Raw genomic sequence first — 22,600 nt, 5'->3', positions numbered from 1 at the left:
ATCTATATTTAATGCTCCATGTGTGTGTCAAAAATTCGATGTGACGTTGTTGAGAAAAAATTTTGGAAACTAAACCAGGCCTAAAGGTGGTGCTAATCTCGCAACCCATCTACCATCTCACCTCCATCAGGTTTCCAAAGCGGTGTTAGAGGCGCTAGACAAGCTCAGGAGAAAATTCCTTTGGGCTAGGGGAGAGAACTTATCAGGAGGAAAATGTGAAGTGAATTAGGAATGGCTTTATCGCTCGAAATAGCTTGGGGGACTCGGGGTCCTCGATCTATAATGCTTCGCAAACATATAAATTTAAATTCAACTTATACAGGTAGAAATAAAAATAACAAATTTAACTATGAAAAGAACATGTAATTCACTGCCAAATTTGTTTTTTTAATTATATAAATCAAATTTTAACTCGCATATTTATAAAAAGATATACCGTATATTAACCTATCTTATAAAGTATTTAAAATTTTTTGATAACATTTTGATTGTCAAGCATAAAACAAGAGAATGTACCCTTAAGGAAAAAGGAAACACTTCCATATACCTCCATAAATGTTTGACGGTGGTCAGTTGAATTTTGAGCTATCCAAACGTATGGAGAGAGTACTCTAGACTAGATGTGTGTCGTGGCAACATAGAGAAGGCCGTCGTCGTCCAGCGAAGCCAGCTAGACGCCGGGCACAGACACGCGGAGGAGTGGCCGGAGATGGAGATTCTCCTTCCGGCGTGAAGTGATACCGAACGCCTCAGTCATGTCGAGCTTGGTCGGGTCGGCCATGCCAGGCACCTCCCAGTCGAAGTGGAAGAGCAGGCTGGAGAGAGGGAGCTCCACGTTGGCAAGCCCGAACGCCATCCCGGGGCACATCCGCCGGCCGCCGCCGAACGGCAGGAGCTCGAAGTCGGCGCCCCTGAAGTCCACCGCGGCGGTCGCCTCACCGTCGTCGAACCGCTCCGGCCGGAACTCCTCCGGCGAGCCGCCGGGCCAGTACCGCTCGTCGCGACCGATCGTGCACTCGCGTGGCAGCAGCAGCGGCAGCGGAGGGTGTAGCCGGAGCGTCTCACGGATGACGAGTTGCAGGTACCGGAGCTCGCCGAGCGCGTCCTCTGACACGGCGCCGGCCGCGGCCTAAGCATGCATGAGACGGACTCGAAAAACGAAGAATCTGTATCGTTTGGCACAGTTTCAGTTCTAGATAAATTGGAGTTGGAAGCTAAAGTTGTGCTGACCGGGGCCTAAGCATGCATGAGACGGGACTCGAACCCCTGATCCTTAACGCGGAAGCAGCGACCACGCAAGCCAACACAACCACAAATCACCTTTTTTTTTCTAAATGTACTTGTTACATGTAAGTTATGTGCATTACATTATAATTACACTCTATCTATAGTATAACTTTATTTCAATTTTTTTCAAAAAAAAATTATCGAATGTTTTATAATCTCAACATACGGGCAAAAGAACACATCACAACTTTTTATTAAGAAAAAAGCCTCAACCAAATCTGTCGAGAAAGGCCACGAATTCTGACCCCCACACACGGGCTCACCCCTATAGCTATAGATTGGTCCTTGACTTGTGTTTTAAGGCCTCCACCCCTACACGAGAATAGGTCCTTCGTATATCGATTCTTAACATGTAATTTTACAAGGGACTAGCTTGTAAAATTTTAATTAGATATGAAATTCGTTCCTATAAGAAATCGAACCCATGACCAGAAGGTAGTGTAACTATTACATGCACTTTGGCTCGAAGCTATATTTATATACCTCATAACTGTCTAATCTTAGATAAAACAAGATTATCTAGAACAAAACAATATTATCTTGGATGCACGAAGGCGTCCATATCATGATCAGAGCTGTTCCAAGACGATTGGGTAGACTAATATAAATTAGTATGGATGAATCACACATGCAAGTATACGTGCCACATGAAAATGCCCTTTGATGAAATCAAATTGACTTTGTTACATTAAATCATTAAATTAATAAATGTAAAATTCAGTACGGAAAAATAAATAGGATAAAATGGAGCTTTATGATAAGAATGGACGAATATTCAACATTATTGATGGCGGCAATATATATTAAAACTGGGTCTAAAAGTATGTATTACTCCATCCAGTCATTTATATTTGAAATATGGGATTTACTAGATTTCAGGCTCATAAAAATTTATAAATTTTCAGTCATCTAAAATTACACACATTGCTAAAACTAAAATCATAGTGCTATGCAATGTGAAATTTCAACTCTAAATATTTTGTTATATGTGATTTTACTTTATTTTTATCTAAATTTGAATTTCTCTGCGATGTATTTTTTTTAAAAAAAATTGTTCAACCTTCTAAAGAAGGGACTATAATTTGTTAAATAAATAACAAAAGAGTAATGGGAACCATTATATTATAATACAATGGGTGACAAAAGTAACTAAAATTTTCGAAAAATTCTATGTGCCTCAAATCTATACACTCCCTTGAATATACATGACTTATGGGAGTAGCATACCGACCTCATCTGATGTACTATCTCATTGATTTTATATGTCCTCATCGATTTATATGTCGTATTTCGATTTTAAATTCCTCCAATTGACCTGACAAGTGAAGTAGGTTGAAGAAATAGAAAACGGCCATGATCGGTTATTGAAAGTCGCTCTATAGCTTGCACCTATATATTTTGGATGCCCGCAGCCACAGCCGCTGAAGCAAGAACAGCTGCGGAACATGCCCAAGGTCATCACCTTCAAAATATATGGGATTTTTGCAACAGTTTGTTGCAAGTTTTTGGGACAAATATTTTCAAGTGTTTCATAGCTCATTTGGAACCTTACAAATTTAACTAATCATTGCTCTCACGGATTTATAGGATGTTGAATCCTCTTGTTGTGTTAAATGATGCTCACATTATTTTGGATTCTGCAATAAAACTTTCAAATTAACATGTTGTTAATCCCTTCTGTTGCAACTCTATTTATTTTGTTTCAATACAATCTAGTACTATGGATTAGTAGTGATGTTTCACCCTCAACCTTTGCTTGATTTCTTTTTTGTGTGTTTGTGGTTTGATGTTTTTCCACTGCAGGGGTAGACAGGTCAAACGCGCTCACTATTGAATTCTCATCATTAGAATATTGTTTGAATTCTTGATATTGTTAAATTCAATTTTGGTAATTTGTTGTGAGGGTGAGGTCACAATAGTAGTGCCACCTCTATTGATTCCCATTGAGTTCCGTGCACCGCCATTGATGCCTATGGAGTTCCACGTGGCAGTGAGTCTATAGAGAAGAGACATGCAGCGCCATGACCCGCATACCCTCTCCTTATCTCTGCTTGCATCACGTATCCGCTCGAGGGTGCGAGTATTTGGTAGGAGTGCAACCCAGAAGGATTCGGGAGCGGGGACTGATTTTACCCCATTGTTCACTGGTGCCAAGGCCGAGTGAACTCGTAGGGGAGCAGGGGCAGGGTTTTTCCTGTCCAACTTGCCCCTGCCCCACCCCAGTGCCAATCTATGCTTGTTTATACTATCTTCTAATCTTTATATCTCTAGTTTGCTTACTATTGTTGAGAAACTTTGGTTTATGTCATGATGATTTATGTTAATGTCGTCATTGTTTACGCTCTTTTTTTATTAAATATTATGGTGAATTGTCAATATTTCTAACAAATATTTAAAAGTTACGATTTGTTTGGAAATCCGCAAAAGAGTTGCTACGTGTTTAATGCAAGGAGTCAAGTGCTATAACTAATTAAAGCCAAAATGGAATTGGTTTTGTGTATCTTGGTTATGCAGAGGTCGAGAGTATTCTCAGTCGGTGGTATCACTTTTATATAATTAGCTAAGTTTAATAAAGCTTCCATTATATGTTAAAGAAATTGGAATATGTCAATGACTACAGAAAAAACCACTTAGTTTAAAAATCCGAGCAATAGTCGTGTACTATTAATAGCCACAAACAGCACATTCTACTATATTAATTAGCTGAGACTATCTAGTCAGAATTCTTGTCACGCAATTGCTTGGATAACTCTCCTTAATAGTTTTAGTTTTATTGGTATCAATCCTTTCTGCTGCATAATTTGGAGAAGAATATCAGGTTCATCTGCTACTGTTCGCAAGTTCATTTGTACTGGTTCATCTCCTAAGTAACCAACTTTGTTTGATTTGTACTAGGTATGGCTCATTCGAAGTCGGATGGCACGAGCTTTTGGTGGCACGCAAAATGCCAGTAATATATGAATAATTAACTGTTATAAACTTACAAATGAATTTGTTTAATTTTAGAAAAGAAAAACTTTATATATAAAGCTATTACAAGACGTATCGTGTAATAGTTTGGGATACGCGCTAGGGAGAAGAGGAGAGTAGAGCCAAGCTCATATAAAGGACTAGATCTGTATGGTGGCAAGCATACATAATATTAATCACCGCTCCGAGCCGGCCGGCAACATCAGCTAGACGCCAGACACGAGCACGGGCACACGAAGTGTGGGGCGGAGCGGGAGGTCGGCCTTCCGGCGGGCGGTGATACCAAATCCCTCAGTCATGTCAAACTCAGCGGGGTCGGCCACGTCGGGCGCCTCCCAGTCGAAGTGGAATAGCAGGCTAGCGAGCGCGAGCTCCACGTTGGCGAGCCCGAACGCCAACCCAGGGCACATCCGCCGGCCAGCGCCAAACGGCAGGAGCTCGAAGTCGGCGCCCCTGAAATCCACCGCCGCGGCCGCCTCTCCGTCTTCGAACCGCTCTGGCCGGAACTCCTCGGGCGAGCCGCCGGGCCAGTACCGCTCGTCGCGGCCGATTGCCCAGACGTTGACCAGCACCTGCGTGCCGCGCGGCACGTCGTAGCCGAGCACCCGGCACGGCTCCCGGCACTCACGCGGCAGCAGCAGCGGCAACGGCGTGTGTAGCCGGAACGTCTCTCGGATGACGAGGTGCATGTAGTGGAGCTTGCCGAGCGCGCTCTCCAACACCACCCCGTCCGCAGCGAAGGCACGCCGCACCTCGGCCGTTGCCTTCCGCATGGCCTTCGGGTTCCGGATCAGCTCCGCCATCACCCACTCAAGTGTCGTCGCCGATGTTTCGCTGCCGGCGCCGAAGATGTCCTGCATATGGTACATTTTTGCGCGTAGGTGTGTGAAATGATTAGCACGAGACAAAAAAAATCCGACCAAAATAATTTATGGTAAAACTTTTTTTATCCACATTATTTAGTGGTAAAAGGTCAACATTGTAAAACAGGTGAAATAACTTAAAAGGAAAATGTATGAATTACCCGCTGAACTATCGTAGTTGACCGAATTATCCCTCTGAACCCAAAAATCAGACATTGCTTATCCTAAACTTTCAAACTGGACGAATTACCCCGTCGATCCAATCCAAAGTGGTTTTGTCCTACGTGGCGTATGCGCGGCAATCCAGTCAGCTCTATATTTATATAGAAAAATGTGGGACCCACCTGTCATACCGCCTCTATCTCTTTCTCTCGGGCACAAGGGCACATGGCGGCGCAGGGATGGGCAGTGGGCGGCGGCGCGCTGGGGTGCGTCATCGGTCGGCATGCACAGCAACGCGCGAAGGCGGGCGGGCGGTGCGCACATACAGTGGCGCGCGCGGGATGTGGAGGGGAGAGGGGGATTGGAGGTGGATGGGGAAGAGGAGGAGATGGAGTTGGCAGGGGGAGGTCGGCGCGCACGGCGGTGGCCATGGCGGGCGAGGCTGGAGCGTGGCGGAGAGGCGGACGGCGAGCGGAGGCGTCATCAAGGCGGGGTCATGGCAAAGAGGCATGTGACGGCCAGAGGCGTAGGCGCAGCAGGGGCCACCTTGTCTTCCCCTTAGATCTCCCTCCCATTCTCCTTCCTCCCTCGTCTTCCCATCTCCATCTCCTCCCCCTTTTGTGGCGCTGGCAGCCGCCGTCCGCGACGGCGCATCTTGTGCTTGAGAGAGAGAGGACAGGTGGGTCTCTTTTTTTTTATAAATAAAATGCTTAGGTTGAGCAATACCTGGTTTTTAGGTGCAGGGGATAATTCGGTCGACTGCGATAGTTCCGGGGAGTAATTCGTACTATTTTCTAACTTAAAATATAAACTCTGTTTTAACATTTGTATTTTGAGAAAAAAATATTTTACTCTCCTGAACTATTTCACCAGAGCACATGAAGGCCTACATTTTTTTTAGCTCATTTTATAGCCCGGATTCTGGAAACGGTTCACTTTCTTATCCCTATGTTTTTCTCTCTCTATAAGTGTCATATTTTCAAGTGAAATTTTTGGTATGATGGATACATTAAAATTTACTGTACGTCCCAATATGTTTTTTATTTTTTTTTCACTTTTCACATAGTTAGGTTGAAAACACTTCAAACTAATGATGTCAATTATTATCAAGTTTGATAGAATATATCCAATCCAATAATTTATAGTACGGAGGGAATAGCCAAATTAAAGCCATATGCAAGCGGCAATGCAAAGATCGGATCGGGTTTTTTTTATTACTTCTGGAAGCCGAAGGTACGACTCCCGTTCTCAAAAAAAAATTAAAGAAGGTACGACTCTTATTCCCTTATTGGTAACCAATCATGCATGCATGTTCCTAATTAAACTTTGCACTGTGTAGCAGCTGATGTGCACGATGCTATTTTTAGAAACCAGTCGTCCAGGGTATACACTAATACATCACTAAATGTATGAAAAGTGTCAAGTCAAAAAAAATGAAAAGTGCACATTATATAAATAGATCTAGAAGTAGAGAGGAGAATCGTACGCTTGAAGAAGAGAATGAAGGAGAAAGGTTGCCCCTCCACATATGTTGTATCTATATTTCTTTTCTTTGTAAACATTATATAACCCTTCTGACCTATACATGTAGCAAAGTAATTGTATAATACTAATATCTAGTTATTTGTACTTGCTTGTACGGTTAGAGGTGTTATTTGTCCAGATAACTCGAAGGCACCTCTATTAGGACATCATAAATTCATAATCCAAAAAAAATCTTAACTATAAAACTAAAGGGGCATTAATTTTGCAATCTTCAATATCAAAACCAGTTCAAACATCTCTCCAAGATAAATCATCCAGGTTTTATTTGTAGTCTCATGCTTTTGATATTCTAACAACACGATTTTTACTAACATTGCAAATGCTTTTAATTTTTGATATACCATTTTTTCTAACTGGGTTCTGTACTTCTGTGCAAGTATATAAAAATTGTGAACTAAAAAATAACAGTTTTCAAAAATGATTGGGTTGCCTTGGAGTGATATTTGACCGTTTCTTAGGTTAGTATATTCTAACCAGTTTTAGTAGTTCAAGGTAAAAAATGTGTCCACGTTGATCAGTTATTAGTATATTACTGATAGTTGGTGGACGATTTGCCGTTGATAAAGATTCCATTTGAAAATGAGTTCCATGATGTACCATATCTCCTATATGTAGAATTTTGTTCCCTTTTTATTATCCGCACTTGCTATTTGTCCTCGCAAACAATAAAATATTGTCCGCATTGCTATTTTTTCTATAATGCCGAAAATACTTCCAAACGTGTCTTTGTTTGCTCCAGGATAGCTCTATTAACATTTATATTAACATTTAGTAATATTACGACATTTGTGCCCCTGTTTTCTCTCCATGTCTGTCCGACTACAACTAGTTGTTGAGTTCTCTAAGCTCTAAGTGAAAAAAAAAAGTCTCAGGAGAACGGGTCGCTTTATGAAAGTAAAATGACACTCTATAGTTCTTAATACTAGCTCCATCCAAAATTCTAAGTACTATTTCTTTTTTCACCAAGACTAAGAAGTCATTAACTCATTCACCATGTGACAAAACCAATGAATATGCAACCAATTAATAAGTACTAAAATAGCTTCTTGGATTCTCATCAATAATTTAATTTAGCACATAATGACTACAAATAAGACTTAGATTTTTTGGAAAACCCAAAGAATGAAAATAGAATGAAAATAGGTCTTAAACTTTTGGAAGGAGGGAGTATATAACATTGTTGACTTTTTAGAATATATTTACCGTTCGTCTTAATTATTTAGAAATTTACGTAATTATCATTTATTTTACTGTGATTTAATTTATCATTAAAGATTTTTAAACATACTAACTTATAATTTTTTGTGTTTCCAAATTACTGTGAATAATACGAATGATATCAACTTTAAATATATCAAATTTTGAATAAGAGGCTATAGATGAATATTACTGCTGATAGTTACTTACAAAGATGACTTGTTTGATGGCGAGCATGTCGACCGGGAACTCCAGCCCGCCCTCCTTCTGTATCCTCAGCAGCACGTCCAGAAGGTCCTCGCCGTCGCCGTCGCCGTCACCGGCGCCGCAGCTGCCGCTACTCGTCCTCTCCATGTGCTCCTGGATGATGCCGTCGAGGATGCCGTACACGGTGTCGTGGCACTCCTCGGCCTCCCGCACGGCGCCGCCGAGGCGGCCGGCGAGGCGCGACGACGGCCACAGGTCCGCCGGGTTGAACCCGGCCGACAGCTCGATGGTGCGCTGCAGCTTGCGGAGGAACACGTCGCGGTCCTTGCACCGGTCGCCAATCACGGCGCGCACCGTGGTCTCGGCCACGAGCGCGGACAGCGCCGCCCGCAGCTCCACGGCGCGCCCGGCCGCGGCCGCCGCGGCCACCGCCCGCAGCATGGCGGCCACCTCCTCCTCACGGATGGCGCGGAAGGAGGCGACGCGGCGCGCGGTGAGGAGCTCCGTGACGGCGATCTTCCGGAGCTGGCGCCAGCTGCCCCCGTACGGCGCGAAGATGATGCCGCGGCCGCCGCTGGTGAGCACGCGCACGGTGGCGCTCAGCGGCCGCGACGCGAACGCCGCGTCGTGCGCCCGCATCACCTCCCGCGCCGCGTCCCGCGACGACACCACCAGCGTGGGCACCTCGCCGAGCCGGAGCATCATGACCGGCCCGTGGCGGCGCGCCAGGTCGCGCATCGCGCGGTGCGGGAGCTTGCCGGCGAGGTGGTGCAGGCTGCCGATGACCGGCAGCTGCCACGGCCCTGGCGGCAGCCGCAGCCCGCCGTCGCCATGCGCCGCCGAGCGCCTGCGCCTGGCGAACAGCACGACGAGCAACGACGCGAGAGCCAAGCCGAGGTAGAAGTAATCATCTGCCATTGCTGTGTCGCGCAGGATGCTTGGGCTGCTATTGTTTGCAACTGTAGGTGTGTACAAAATATATAATGGAGGCGACGGCTCGTGCAAAGACCCCGCGGGTTGGATGACGTCGTTTCAGTGTGGAGCTCCAAGTAATCTGGATGGCGAAGATGCGGTTTTGCAACTGGACAATCGGGTGTTTTATATCTTTGTGTTTAAGTTGGCCTTAAAACAAAAATAAGAAAAATCAAATTTAGTGTAATTGCATACTGATATTATGATTCAACTTATCAGTCTAAAAATTAATGTACTAATTGTACACCGAGCAAATTCCTACCTGAATAAAACGGAGAGAATATGTTTATTCTTTTGTTTCAAAGACACTGAATTAGAACTTTTATTATCTTCTAAACCTTTTTAATTTTTAATATATAAAATGAAATCTCTCAAATTTTATTTTTAAATCTGAAACTTTTGTCCACACCATCATGTCTGACGTGGCGAAACTCTTGCCACACCAGCTTAAGGTTTACTTTTAGAAATAACTTTGGAGATTTTATTTTTAAATTAAAACTTCAAAAGGTTCAAAACTAAAAAAAAGTAACCGAATCATAACTATAACGATTTAAAACGAAGAATCTTTTTTAGGTGTTGTTATTTGAAATAGTTTGCACTGTTAGTTAATTACATTATTTATTTATTTATATTCTATAGAGGGACATGTAGCTGTTTAATTGTAGGAAAAAGTACGAATTGCACTCGTGAACAATTGCGGTTGTCCGATTTACCACCCTAAACTTCAATACCAGTTATTTTTGACCCTAAACTTTGTAAACCGGATGAATTAGTTCCCTAGATCGATTCAGGGCGGTTTTGGTCCTACGTGGACGCATACGTGGCAGTCTAGTCAGCCAAAATAGATAAAATAAAATATGGGACCCACTTGTCAGCCCAATCCCTTTTCTTCTCCCCTTCTCTTCACCCCTTCCCCTCTCTCTCTCGCTCCTTGGCGCACTGAGGCAGGCGACAGAATAGGCGGCGGTGGCGGCGGAAGAGGCGGCGGCGGCGAGCCCACTTGTCGTGTCGGTGCGGCGGCCGAACCAAATCAAGAACGTCGTGTCGGCGCGGCGGCGCGGGGTCGGGGCGGCGCGGGGTCGGGGGCGGGGGCAGGGGGGAGCGGTGGCGAGCGCGTGCTGCTGGCCGCGCCGCGGTTGGCTTCCCGACTCGCCGGCGTGCTGTCGCGCTCGTCGTCAGGGCCCAGGCCGAGGCGACGTCGTCGTCGTTCGATCGATCTGCAGCGGACATGGAGCCGACGAAGGAGGAGACGGCCACGGCGTCGACCCCGACGGGCGGCGGTGCGGGCGGTCGGCTCGCGAGGGCCGGCGACAGACGGCGGCGCGGGCGGTCGGCTCGCGAGGTCCGGCGACGGGCGGCAGCGCGGGCGGTCGGCACGCGAGGGCCGGCAACGGGCGGCCGAGGAGGCGAGGCGAGGCGGCGGTCAGTCGCGCGCCTCGCCTCGTGCCGCCAGTCGCCACCCAGCCGCACCGCTGCCGCCGCTCAAGCCCGCCCCTGTGCCGCCCTGTCCCGCCGCCGCGCTCGCCTCTGCCTCGCCGCCGCTCTCGCCTCCAGCCCGACCCCGACCGCCGCATCACCATACCGGAGATCATGGAGCTGTACGACTCCGACACCGACACGATCTAGTCCTCGTCGTCGTCGGAATCTCCCACCCCGGTGGCCGGAACGCCTCGCGTGAGCTCACCTCTCCGCCGCCGCCGCCTCGCCTCTCCGCCGCGCTCGCCTCCGCCGCCGCCGCGCTCGCCTCTCTGCCGCCGCCGCTCTCGCCTCTCCTCCGCCGCCGCCTCGCCTCTCCGCCGCTTTCGCCTCTCCTCCGCCGCCGCCTCCTCACCTCTCCGCCGCTTTCGCCTCTCCGCCGCGCTCACCTCTGCCTCGCCGCCGCGCTCGCCTCTCCGCCGCTCTCGCCTCTCCGCCGCGCTCGCCGCTGCCTCGCCGCCGCGCTCGCCTCTCCGCATCCGCCGTCGCCTGGAGAAGTGAGAGAGAGAGAGTATTGAGAAGAGAGAGTAGTGTATGACAGGTGGGTCCCATAATTTTTTATAAAGAGAATGATGACTGGAGTAATTCGTCCGGTATTTATAGTTGGGAGTGAAGAATGTCCGATTTTATAGTTCGGGGTAATTCGGACGACCGTGATAGTTGGAGGGTAATTCGTACTTGTCCCTTAATTGTAACGCTAATAAGTACTAATAATTGAATTAATTGTTTATCAGATCCCTTCAGATCTCATGCACGTTCAGCGTGTACTATCTGGTGGTACACCTCTCGCATGGCCTGCTGTCTGTCTTGTCAGTTATCAGCCACAAGCATATATTTTAATATTAAATTTTGATTCTAGAATTGATTTTATATTTTTTTAACTTTACTTTTTAGCATTTTCTTTTAAACCACAACTATTATCCCATAAATATTTGTACGGTTTATTCTCATAGCAGTTTGTATGCTGCACAGTTTTATGGATAATTGGATATACAGTAGGACTTTCATCGTCTCATAATAAGTTTATTTTTAGTTCTTTTCATTTGTTTTAAAATAAGTTTATTTGAGCTATTGAAGTTTGTGAACTTATGATATATAAATGTACTTAGAGTAGATGAAATTTAGGAAAACAGGAGTATTATAGTCTTTTTTTTATTGGTATGTGTGGAATTATTTTAGAATTGAGAAAGTACAATGCAGTACCGCATCATCTATAGTACGAGCAACTAACAAATGAGGCCGGGCACGTATATCAATCCCTATTTCGATCCATCAGCTCCTACAAGTGTAGAGGCAATATTGTAAAGAACCATGCCTATATAAATCTGTGTTTTTTCTTTTTGTCACCATGTAATGACGCATGCAACAAGATCCTGAGGTATTCTTGTGTTCATGAGACTATCAAGGTGTCAATCGAAGTTGCCTGTCTCCTTTTGGTGAAGAACATTAAGGCTATGTTTAGATTCAAACTTTGAATTCAAACTTCAGTCCTTTTTCATCACATCAACCTATCATACACATAACTTTTCAGTCACATCATCTCCAACTTCAACTAAAATCCAAACTTTGCCATCTAACTAAACACAGCCTAATTGGAATCCTCCTCCAAAGTGATTTGGGGTCTGGACCAATCAGGTATTCAGGTGGAGTACTACATATTTTCGCTGCAAGGTTGTTGAGCTTTGTGCTTAGTGATGTGACTGACCTTGGCCGGCCGGCGGAAGCCGGCTTAAGAATTTCTTCTCGTTTTCTTTTTAGGGCATGTTGAGGTTCCAAATAAAATTTTTCACGCTGTCACATCGAATATTTAGACACATATATAGAGTATTAAATGTAGACGAAAATAAATTACACGGTTCGCTAGGAAATTACGAGACGAATCTTTTAAGCATAATTACGCCATGATTTAACAATATAATGCTACAGTAAACATTTGCTAATAACGAATTAATTAGGCTTAATAAATTTGTCTCGCAGTTTTCCGGTGGATTCTGTAATTTATTTTGTTATTAGATTACGTTTAATACTTTAAATGTGTATCAATATATCCGATGTGACATGTAGGGGAAAATTTTTTTGCCAATTAAACAAGCCCTTAGAAAGGGAAGACTCTATTACCAGAAATGATTGTGACATTACAAGCCAAAAAAATATTAATAAGTATATCAAATAACAGACTATTCTTTCTTTAGATAAGTATAACAGACTATTCTGAAGTCTACCAGGGACGGCAACTGGTAGTCTGGACAAAGCGATAGGAAACAGAAGCCGAATCTGAACGAAAGCAAGAAACGATTCCGCTGTTGCTGCTTCACACACAATCGAACGAATGGGACGTGCTATTTCACGCTGCAAATCGGACGCGGGCGGGCGAGAGGACGGGGTTCGAAGCTCTGGAAATCGGAAGTACTCTCTCCTTCACGAAAAAGGCAAACCCTAGATTTCCTTACTAACGTTTGACTGTCCGTCTTATATGAAATTTTTTTATAATTAGTATTTTTATTATTGTTAGATGATAAAACATGATTAATACTTTATGCGCGACTTATTTTTTAAATTTTTTTTATAATTTTTTTAAATAAGACGGACGGTCAAACATTGAACACGGAAACCAGGGTTTGTCTTTTTTTGAACGGAGGGAGTAGTAGGTAACTGGAGGGAGGTACCACTCGTTTGCTTTACTATACGAGTACCTGAGTTTCGATTGACGCGTGTACGTACGGTAAAAATAAATGAAGTACCAGGCAAACCCCCCCCCCCCCCCCCGCCCCTCTCCTATGTAGCTTCGCCCTTGGTAGGCAGATGACGTACCAAACGAACCGACGGAAACATTTCATATGCGCATGTACTCTCGAATGTGTCTGTCGCTTTACCGTACGATACGGCCATCTTATCTAGCAACTGACTTTTAGAACCGGTGGTGGAATTGGCTAATGGCCGGAGCTGAATGGGAGTTGGTCTTCTAGTTTTTGGTGATGTTTGTTTGAAGGGTAGGGTGAATGAGGCAGCTAAAAAGATGAAATATTCTCTCAATATTCACGATAGAGGGATTAGGCTTATTTTACCGGATTAAGACATCCACCATGTGGATGGCTAAATGGACTGTCCAGCCGGGGCATGACCAGACCCGAGCCTGAGATCAGTTGGGTCAGCACGACTTGACCTGCATGTCGGGCCGGGCCATGCCCACCCATGGGCTGCACCAACAACCCAAACACAGTCCAATAAGATTCGGGTCGTGCCGAGCTGGCTCGAAGGTACGAAAGCCCACCGTGCTCCTCCTTGGAATAAGTCTATTTTATGTCCCTCATATCTTTGGGCCGTGTCTTATATGGCTGGAATAAGTCTATTTTGCATTCTTTATCTCTTTGGGCTGTGCCTTATATGGCTAAAATAAGTCTATTTCTCTCCCTCATCTATTTTGCCTCCCTAATCATTGGAACATGTCGTATCGGGATGGTCCACCATGCTGAGGCAGAGGCCCAAGCACAGCCCAAAGGTTGGGCCAGGCCATGCCATGCCTGGGCCAGGTTGTCTAGCCTCAGGCCTTTTGGCAATCTATAATCCACCTTGTCTAGAATACTAATTAGTGTATGATTACTAAGTAGGTTAAATTATGATTAATGATATTAAACATGTTTGATATTGATTAGTAATTAGCACGATAAAACTAGTGTAAACAAGTGCTAATTTGTATTATTAATTGTATGACTTACTATTATTATAGCACTTCTATATCTGTACCTAACTAAAATATTCGTATTTTTCCTTTAGTCACACTTTTTTCGTCCGTCCGATTCCCTCCATCTCAGCACGTGCATGCGCAGATTTGAAGAGAAACAGACTCGAACTATAAAGCTAGGGTTTCTCTTCCAACATCTATACGACGTGGTTTTGTTTTGATTCTTGGGAAAACAGAAAGGGGAGAAGATAAGGATCAAAACCCCTCACTCAATTTCTAATTATCTCCATGGATGTGGACTGATTTCACGGAGGAGGCGGATTCAGGCGTCATCGGGCAGATGCGGCAATACGGACGGAGGTAGGAGACGACCCGGTAGCACTGGCCCACATGACAGTAAAAGAAGGAGCGAGGGAGGCTGATTAGACTTGTAGTGCTTTGCTGGGCCGGATGCGTACTTGCGGGCCGAGGAAGAGGGGAGGAGAAGGGAGAAAAGTGGGCCGGCTAGGCTGCAGGCCGAGGAAGGAAACGGGATGAAATTGGCGTAGAGAGAATGGAGAGTTTTTATTTAGATTTTTTTAAAATAAATTCTTAAATGATGTTTGTATTATTAAAGTTAGCAATTGAGATCTGAAAATTTCAAGAAAATTCCAGAGAGTGTAATTAATCATGGAGAACTTCATTAAAAATTAAATTTAGCTATATCATTTTATTTCCACACTTACTTTACTTTTAAATTAATTTAAACACCTACCTACTTAAAAAATCAAGTATTCCAGGAAATGTGTATTTAATTTAATTACATAATGTAAATCTTTCTCAAATTCTCCTCAATTTTCTCATCTTTTCTTCCCGTTGCAACACACGGGCATTTTTTCGAGGAAGATATTATAATTAAGTTTATTGCTTTCATCCAATCCATCCTCATCCTACCAATCAAATAAGCTTATCCCATCCTAAAAAAAACTTAGCTTCATCCTCTAAAATATAGATGGCTATATTACATCCAACCATAACCTTGAACCAAACATACCCTATCCGATTGATGAAACACTAGTGACCAAAGGCCAACTCAAGAGACTAGACCACTTGCACGACAACCTAGGACCCAGGTTGGTCGGGGGCTATCACTAACCAACCTGGAGAACATTGTCACCTGCCCTCACGTCCAACTCGCATACGGCCACACCTTACCTCATCATGAGTTCATGACTAAGATTATTTAAGTTGTGGTCTTATGATCTTCTCATCTTCTGATTTTTGCATCAATTTAGCCTAAAACTTAGGCTAGGATTTTGTTTCACTCTTATTTAATTTACTTCACAATTTTAGATGTTTATCATGTTAGTAATTGTTGGTATTTCTCAATGTCACAGCTAGAATCCGCAAGCGCACGGATATACTGATGTAGCACTTCCCCTACGGAGTATTCCAAAGGTATCAAATCCAAGAGAACGTGTATGATTATCTCCTCGTTAGGTTCATCCAAGGACACAAAGCTAATGTGGGCAGAGGGTAGAGAGGATTTCCTAATGAGAAACAGTGTTTAAGGAAAGCTTAACTTTAATCCTAACGCAATACTTCAGGCACTGGCAACCCGCTGTTACCAGATGTCGCTCTACTACGTAACCGGACAGGGAGTACTTAAGTGCTCTTGAGGGCTGTCACCACCTCTACACCTACCTCAAACGTACTATGGGATACGCAGCAACAACTGCAGATTAATTATCTAGACACCGCATCTACGCAATTAATAACTACTCTAGTGCCGATCAAACACTAAAGCAATCACTATAAATAAATAGACTATAGTAAACAATGATCCCGTATGCTAATTAGGAACTAACCAAGAAGTAATTCTCACTAAGCAAATCTTAATTACTCAGAATGATATTTCTATTAAAGCAGAGTAAATAACAAGATACAAAAGTAGGAGGAGATTATCGACAACTCCGGGATTCCTCCGATTCCTTCCACCTTACCCTCTCCCTATTCTAATATACAATAAAGTATACTAGAGCCTCTTATAATTCAGCTTATGATTTGGTGTGTGTTTACAAGTGAGGATGAGAGGGGTATTTATAGGTGAAGTGCCTTGGGAGTGTGGAGATGCTCCAAGCATCCAAAGAGCATCATCTCTCTTGTGTTGCCAAGCGTTCAAGCTAATGACGGTTTCTACCGGTGAAAACGGCCATAACTGTCATTGGGAGGCGGATTGCTACCGAACTGAACTTGGGCTGGGGCGAACGGCCTCTGCTAGGGTTCAGCCGAACTCAGGGGTTCGGCCGAACCCGGGACGGCTCCGTTCGCTCCGGTTTTCGTCCTGGACACTCATTTTGGGGCCCTCAATTCATTGGTATGAATGTTTGGCCCATATGGAGGTGTTTAATTTATGGGTCCAAAACTCCTTAAGTTCGGATACGAGTTTGATTCTCATCCTCCTTCATGTATATTTCCTCTCAACCTTGGTAGTTTGTCACCTGCATATAAATATACACCAACACTTGTGGAAATTATTATAAATAAGCCCTACCACTATGTTGGATGTTTACAATTATGGTCTTATGCTGGTATTAACGGTGTTAATTCGATACTTAACAGCCATCAACAGTAATGTTTATTTGTGTTACTTTAACTGATACATGATTTATCTCTTCTCTGTCCCTACTATTATATATTATAAAAATTGAAGATGTTTCCGCGGTCCGTCATCCGTGTTTGAGTCGATTATAAAAATTGAAGATGTTTCCGCAGTTCGTCATTCGTGTTTGAGTCAACTTTAATTTTATGTTTTAGTTTTAGTCTATATCTCTTCTCTATCTCTATCTCTATCTCTACTATTATAAAAATTAAAAATGTTTTTGCCGGTATTTTGGTACGTCATCCGTGTATGAGTCGGTTTTTAAGTTCGTTTGCTTTTAGAAATACATATTCGTATTTCAGTCGGTTTTTAAGATGGTAATATAGAAGGAATTATATGAGAAATATGTTTAAAAAAACTCGCATGCTAACTGAGACGATCGGATTCCTTAGTGCAGCTAATGATTTCCTAAAAATATATATATCCAAGTGAACTCCCACAGTGAATTTTATCCTTGTAAATATAGCGCCGGCTGGGCCGGCGACGTCGATGACCTAGACGCCCGGCACGGGCACTCTAAGGATTGGACGGAGCAGGAGGTTGGCCTTGCGGCGCGCCGTGATGCCGAACGCCTCTGTCATGTCGAACTCGGTCGGGTCAGCCACACCGGAGGCCTCCCAGTCGATGTGGAAGAGCAGGCTGGCGAGTGGGAGCTCCACGTTTGCGAACCCGAACGCCATCCCGGGGCACATCCGCCGGCCGCCGCCGAACGGCAGGAGCTCGAAGTCGGCGCCCTTGAAGTCCACCGCGGCGGCCGCCTCGCCGTCGCCGAACCGCTCCGGCCGGAACTCCTCCGGCGAGCCGCCGGGCCAGTACCGCTCGTCGCGGCCGATCGCCCAGGCGTTCACCAGCACCTGCGCGCCGCGCGGCACGTCGTAGCCGAGCACCCGGCACGGCTCCCGGCACTCGCGCGGGAGCAGCAGCGGCAGCGGCGGGTGCAGCCGGAGCGTCTCCCTGACGACGAGGCGAAGGTACGGGAGCTCGCCGACGGCGAGCGCGCTCTCTGACACGGCGCCGGCCGCCTCGAAGTCACGGCGAACCTCGGCCGTCGCCTTCTTCATCGCCGCCGGGTTCCGGATTAGCTCCGCGAACGCCCACCCCAGCGTCGTCGCCGACGTCTCGCAGCCTCCGCTGATGACATCCTGCGTGTGTTTCATCGTTTTTTTTTATGATATGAAGCTGCGTGATCGAGCATTCGAGCTGGCCATCATGGCAGAGAAAAAAGAACAGCTTGGAAAGACACCATGAAACCATTGTTCATAAGAAATGCTGCTAGTCACTCACAACGACGACGCATTTGACGGCGTCCATGTCGAGAGGGAACTCCAGCCCGCCCTCCTTATGTATCCTCAGTAGCACGTCTAGAATGTCTTCGCCGGCGCCGCCAGTCTTCTCCAGGTGCGCCTGGATGATGCCGTCGAGGACGCCGAACATCGTGTCACGACACCTCTCGGCCTGGCGCACGGCGCCGCTGAGACGGCCGGCGAGACGCGACGACGGCCACAGGTCCGCCACGTTGAGCCCAGCAGCGAGCTCGATGGCGCGGTCGAGCTGGCGGAGGAACACGTCGAGGCCCGCGCACCGCTCGCCCACCACGGCGCGCACGGTGGAGTCGGCCACGAGCGCGCACAGCGCCGCCCGCAGCTCCACGGTCCGCCCGTCCGCCGCGGCCGCGGCGACCGCGCGCAGCGTGGCGGCGACCTCCTCCTCGCGGATGGGGCGGAAGGACAGGACGCGTCGCGCCGAGAGGAGCTCCGTGACGGCGATCTTCCTCAGCTGGCGCCAGTAGTCCCCGTACGGCGCGAAGGCTATGTCCCTGCCTCCTTTGGTGGCCGCGCGCACGCTGGCGCTCAGCGGCCGCGACGCGAACGCCGCGTCGTGCGTCCGCATCACCTCCCGCGCCGCGTCCCGCGACGACACCACCAGCGTGGGCACCTCTCCGAGCCGTAGCATCATGACCGGCCCGTGGCGGCGCGCCAGGTCGCGCATCGCGCGGTGCGGGAGCTTGCCGGCGAGGTGGTGCAGGCTGCCGATGACCGGCAGCTGCCATGGCCCCGGCGGCAACCGCAGCCCGGCGTCGCCATGTGCCGCCGCCGCCGATCGCCTGCGCCTGGCGAACAGCACGACGAGCAACGACACGAGAGCTAAGCCGAGGTAGAAGTAACCATCTGCCATTGCTGTGTCGCGCAGGCAGGATGCTGGGGCGCTCGGCTAGTGTTTGCCAGTGTTGGTGCGTACAAAATGTAGTGGAGGAGACGGCTCGTGGATGAAGGGGATTTGGTTCTTAATCTGTAGTGATGTCGTTTTCAGTATGGAGCTCCATAATCCGGATGCGACGAAAATGCAGTTAATCTTCGTGAGGACAAATGAATGTTATCTTGTTTATTTCTGGTCATTTATAACGTTAATCGTAAAATGAGTATAAATTAACCGGCTAGGTTTCTGGAATCTATTTATCCGGATTTAAATTCTTAAGTGGGCATAAGCACTTGTCTTTATGACTAATTATTATTTCATTAATAGACAATGTGCCTCTCGATAGCAAGCCGTCATATCACAACTTCCTGAATATTAAGATGTGTCGGCCCACCTAATTTGAAAATCAAATTTAATGAAGAGAGTACTAAATATTAAAGTTTAATTGCATACCTAATGCCATTTATAGTGCGCGTGCTTGACGTTCGGCCCCGACCATCCACATCGGGGATTCCATGCCACGCACACATCTGCGCTCCCAACCTGAAGACCGTGGAACCAAACAAAGCCACCGGTTCTTCATCAAAATTTGGATAGACATTTGTCAAGGCGGAATGAGGCACAGGGCGAGCAGCGTGTTGGGTGAGGTGTGGCCCCGTGCGACGCCTCCACACCTCGTGCAAGGCGGCGGAGGTCGCCAGCGAGGCCACCATCACGAGCTGCGTCGTCGCCAAAGCGGTGCTCGCTAAATCCTGTGAACCCGAGGTCGGATCTGCTTAGTGGGGTGGTGGTCGAGTGAGGAGAAGGGAGGATGGTGGCGACAGAGGAAAAGGAGGTGGCAAACTAACCTTGTTTTCGTTCCCGTTCAGCGCCGCCAAGCTCGTCGTCGTCCCCGCTCCGAACCACCTCGGTCTGCAGCAGCAGCAGCTTGACGGAGAGGGAGAGGAGCTCGTCAGTATCCGGCCAAGGGAGGAAAGCCACCAGTTGGAGTAGGACATGAGTGGGGGTCTTTGAAGAGCTCCCGCCGTCCCTTGCTCCCACGCTGCCGATCTCGCCGTCTCCCGCAGTCCACGCCGCCCAAGGGAATAGGGCCGCCAGTTGGGGAAGGAGGATATATAGGAGGGGTGGTGTGCCGGTGGCGACTGTATGGTGAGGAGCGTGGGTCGCCGTTGGGGGATGGGAACGGGAGAGGCGTCGGTGGCACTGGAAGGGCAACGGGGAAAGTGAGGAAGGAGGGATTTTATATATGTTTCCGATTTTGAGGGTGTTTTGTGTAAAATTTGAAGTATTCTCTAAATTGACAAACTACGAGAACTTTAATGTAAAATGTTAGGGGCTGATATGAAAAGTTAAAGCCACAGGTATAACTCCTTTGCATTGTGGGATAAAGAGAGAGTTGAGACCCGTTGCCCCATGCTACACGAGGTTTCTCGTAACAAAGTGATGCACTGTGGAATAAAGAGAGAGTTGAGACCCATTACCCCATCCTACATGATGCTTCTCATAATAAAGTGGTTCTCTGTGAATGGCTCGATAGAATTACTGCCAACATGCCTTAGGTTTCACGATGTTTCTAGCTCCATCATAAGATCCATATAAGCAGTGAGATATATATTATGTGGGGATTCTTCGCAATCATTACTATACTACAAAAATTAGCGTGTCTATTGACGCGTTGTCCCTTTAGCATATATAGATCATTTCTTTATTTTCCATTTACCCTTCTGCGAAGATCGCACATTTAAAAGGATAATTTAGTGGGAGTATCGCGTGTTAATGACCTGTAGGTTTTTAACAGAGTGAAACAATTGAGGCTAAAGTTAGAACAAACCGATAAATTTTGATAAAAACAACTACACTTTTCATTTCAATTATATTTATTTGTGCTGCTAAAATTCTAGTATGTGTCTGAACCTGAAATTGATTATCTTTTTCTTTCTTCCTTCCTGTTTGTGCTGTCTCCTAGGCCAATTGGATCGTTTAGCACTTCAAAGTGCCACCAGGCCCATGCAGACCCAGCTGCCCAAGCTGCTGCTCGTGCGGTCGTGCCCAAGCAAGCCGTAGGTCACGCAGTGTGTGTGTGGGTGCGGCTTCCCTGTTCCTACTTCCGTATTCCCGTCCCTTTTCCTGCTACGTGGCCTACTCCTATTCGCTTCTTGTTTGCCTGGTGGCCCCACCCTTCTTCTTCCCCAAATCAAAACAGAAACGTATAATTTTTTCAGCCTTCATTACTCCATTGTTATATTGGATTAGTTCCGCTTGGACACTTCCACCTCCAATGATGCCCCGTAGCCGCAGGTGATTTCCTCTTGGCAGCTTTCTTCGCTAATCGGATGTGTGGCGCATCTCAATAGCTTTGATTATGTCTGCAAGTTTCAAGATGTGCTCAGGTAACACCAAAAACTGTTACTCGGGTGCTTCCTATCATCCATGGATGAACATGGAGACAAAGGTTTTTGGAAGTTTTGTCCTTTTATGAATGTGTAGCAGTTAATCTGCTAGGAGTTCATTTCAATTTTCATCGGTGGAAGCCTGTAAGAGAGTACATACTCACAGAGTCGCAGACTTGCACGGTTGCACCAGAATGTATGAAAAAAATAAGAAACAAAGAAAAGGATGGAAAGAGGCATCGCCCTAGTTGAAATTGTTATCAATTAATGATCTTCTATAACAGTATTGATTTTGTTCTTGCCTCAAGCTAGCTAAGGTTTCCGTTTTGTCCCTTTGATACCACACATGCCATTGATGCAAAAGCACAGTAATTTGTTCAGGATGGTTTAGGGCAGGCAACACTAGCAAGGAAGAATCCAAGAGGACCTCTCCAGGTGATGAGCATGCACCCGATAACCAGCAAATCAGCAAAAGTTGTTCAGACCTGAACGATGTGAGGATCAGTCTGGACCCTGTAGGGAGAGTGTTGGAGACTCGATTTTTGTTTTTCCGATGGATGGGAAGGAAGTAGGGCCACCGGTGAAACAAAAGCAAATGGATGTACGCCATGTAGCGGAAACAGGGACGGGAATACGGAAGTAGGAAGTACAGGGAAGCCGCATCTGGGGGAGGGGGGTGCCACCTATGTTTCCGGATACGGTTTTGGACTTTTTCTTTTCCTGGTAACTTGAATTTATCTTAGAAATCCAGCCTATTTTCATACTGGCGGACTTGAAAGCTTCTAAGGAATCCCTTGAAGTCTTGGACAAACAGAGAAGAGAAGATAGTTCTTGTGGGCGGGAAACGAAACCATCACAGGAGGGAAGTGCAAGGTGAATTGGACGTGGACTTTCCTCTCTACTGCCTCGGGAGGTCTTGGCATCCTGAGTCTCGAAAAATTCGCAAGGGCCCTTCGATTGCGATGGCTCTGGCATGAATGGAAGTCACCGGAAAAGGCTTGGGCGTGGGGTC

The 22,600-nt window shown here is 46.2% G+C and overlaps 3 protein-coding genes across 3 annotated transcripts; all 3 read right to left on the bottom strand.

Moving 5' to 3' along the window:
• Positions 1-670: 670 nt before the first annotated feature.
• Positions 671-3,310, bottom strand: LOC107281311 (tabersonine 16-hydroxylase 2). Its single transcript, XM_015786913.3, has 2 exons — positions 3,299-3,310; positions 671-1,129 (listed from the first exon to the last, which is right to left on the bottom strand). The coding sequence occupies exons 1-2, from the start codon at positions 3,308-3,310 to the stop codon at positions 671-673; spliced, it is 471 nt and encodes a 156-aa protein (XP_015642399.1).
• A 904-nt stretch (positions 3,311-4,214) lies between these two features.
• On the bottom strand, positions 4,215-9,289 carry LOC4341627 (dolabradiene monooxygenase). Its single transcript, XM_015786284.3, has 2 exons — positions 8,235-9,289; positions 4,215-5,111 (listed from the first exon to the last, which is right to left on the bottom strand). The coding sequence occupies exons 1-2, from the start codon at positions 9,147-9,149 to the stop codon at positions 4,464-4,466; spliced, it is 1,563 nt and encodes a 520-aa protein (XP_015641770.1). The 5' UTR covers positions 9,150-9,289; the 3' UTR covers positions 4,215-4,463.
• Positions 9,290-17,350: 8,061 nt separating this feature from the next.
• LOC4341626 (zealexin A1 synthase) lies at positions 17,351-19,258 on the bottom strand. The gene is made up of 2 exons (XM_015787082.3): positions 18,287-19,258; positions 17,351-18,144 (listed from the first exon to the last, which is right to left on the bottom strand). The coding sequence occupies exons 1-2, from the start codon at positions 19,175-19,177 to the stop codon at positions 17,497-17,499; spliced, it is 1,539 nt and encodes a 512-aa protein (XP_015642568.1). The 5' UTR covers positions 19,178-19,258; the 3' UTR covers positions 17,351-17,496.
• Positions 19,259-22,600: the final 3,342 nt, after the last annotated feature.

This window comes from Oryza sativa, chromosome 6, assembly GCF_034140825.1.
Source record: "Oryza sativa Japonica Group chromosome 6, ASM3414082v1".
In the NCBI taxonomy this organism is placed as follows: Eukaryota; Viridiplantae; Streptophyta; class Magnoliopsida; order Poales; family Poaceae; genus Oryza; species Oryza sativa.
The sequence above is the reverse complement of the archived record's forward strand: the minus strand, read 5'-3'. Positions and strand labels throughout refer to the sequence as shown.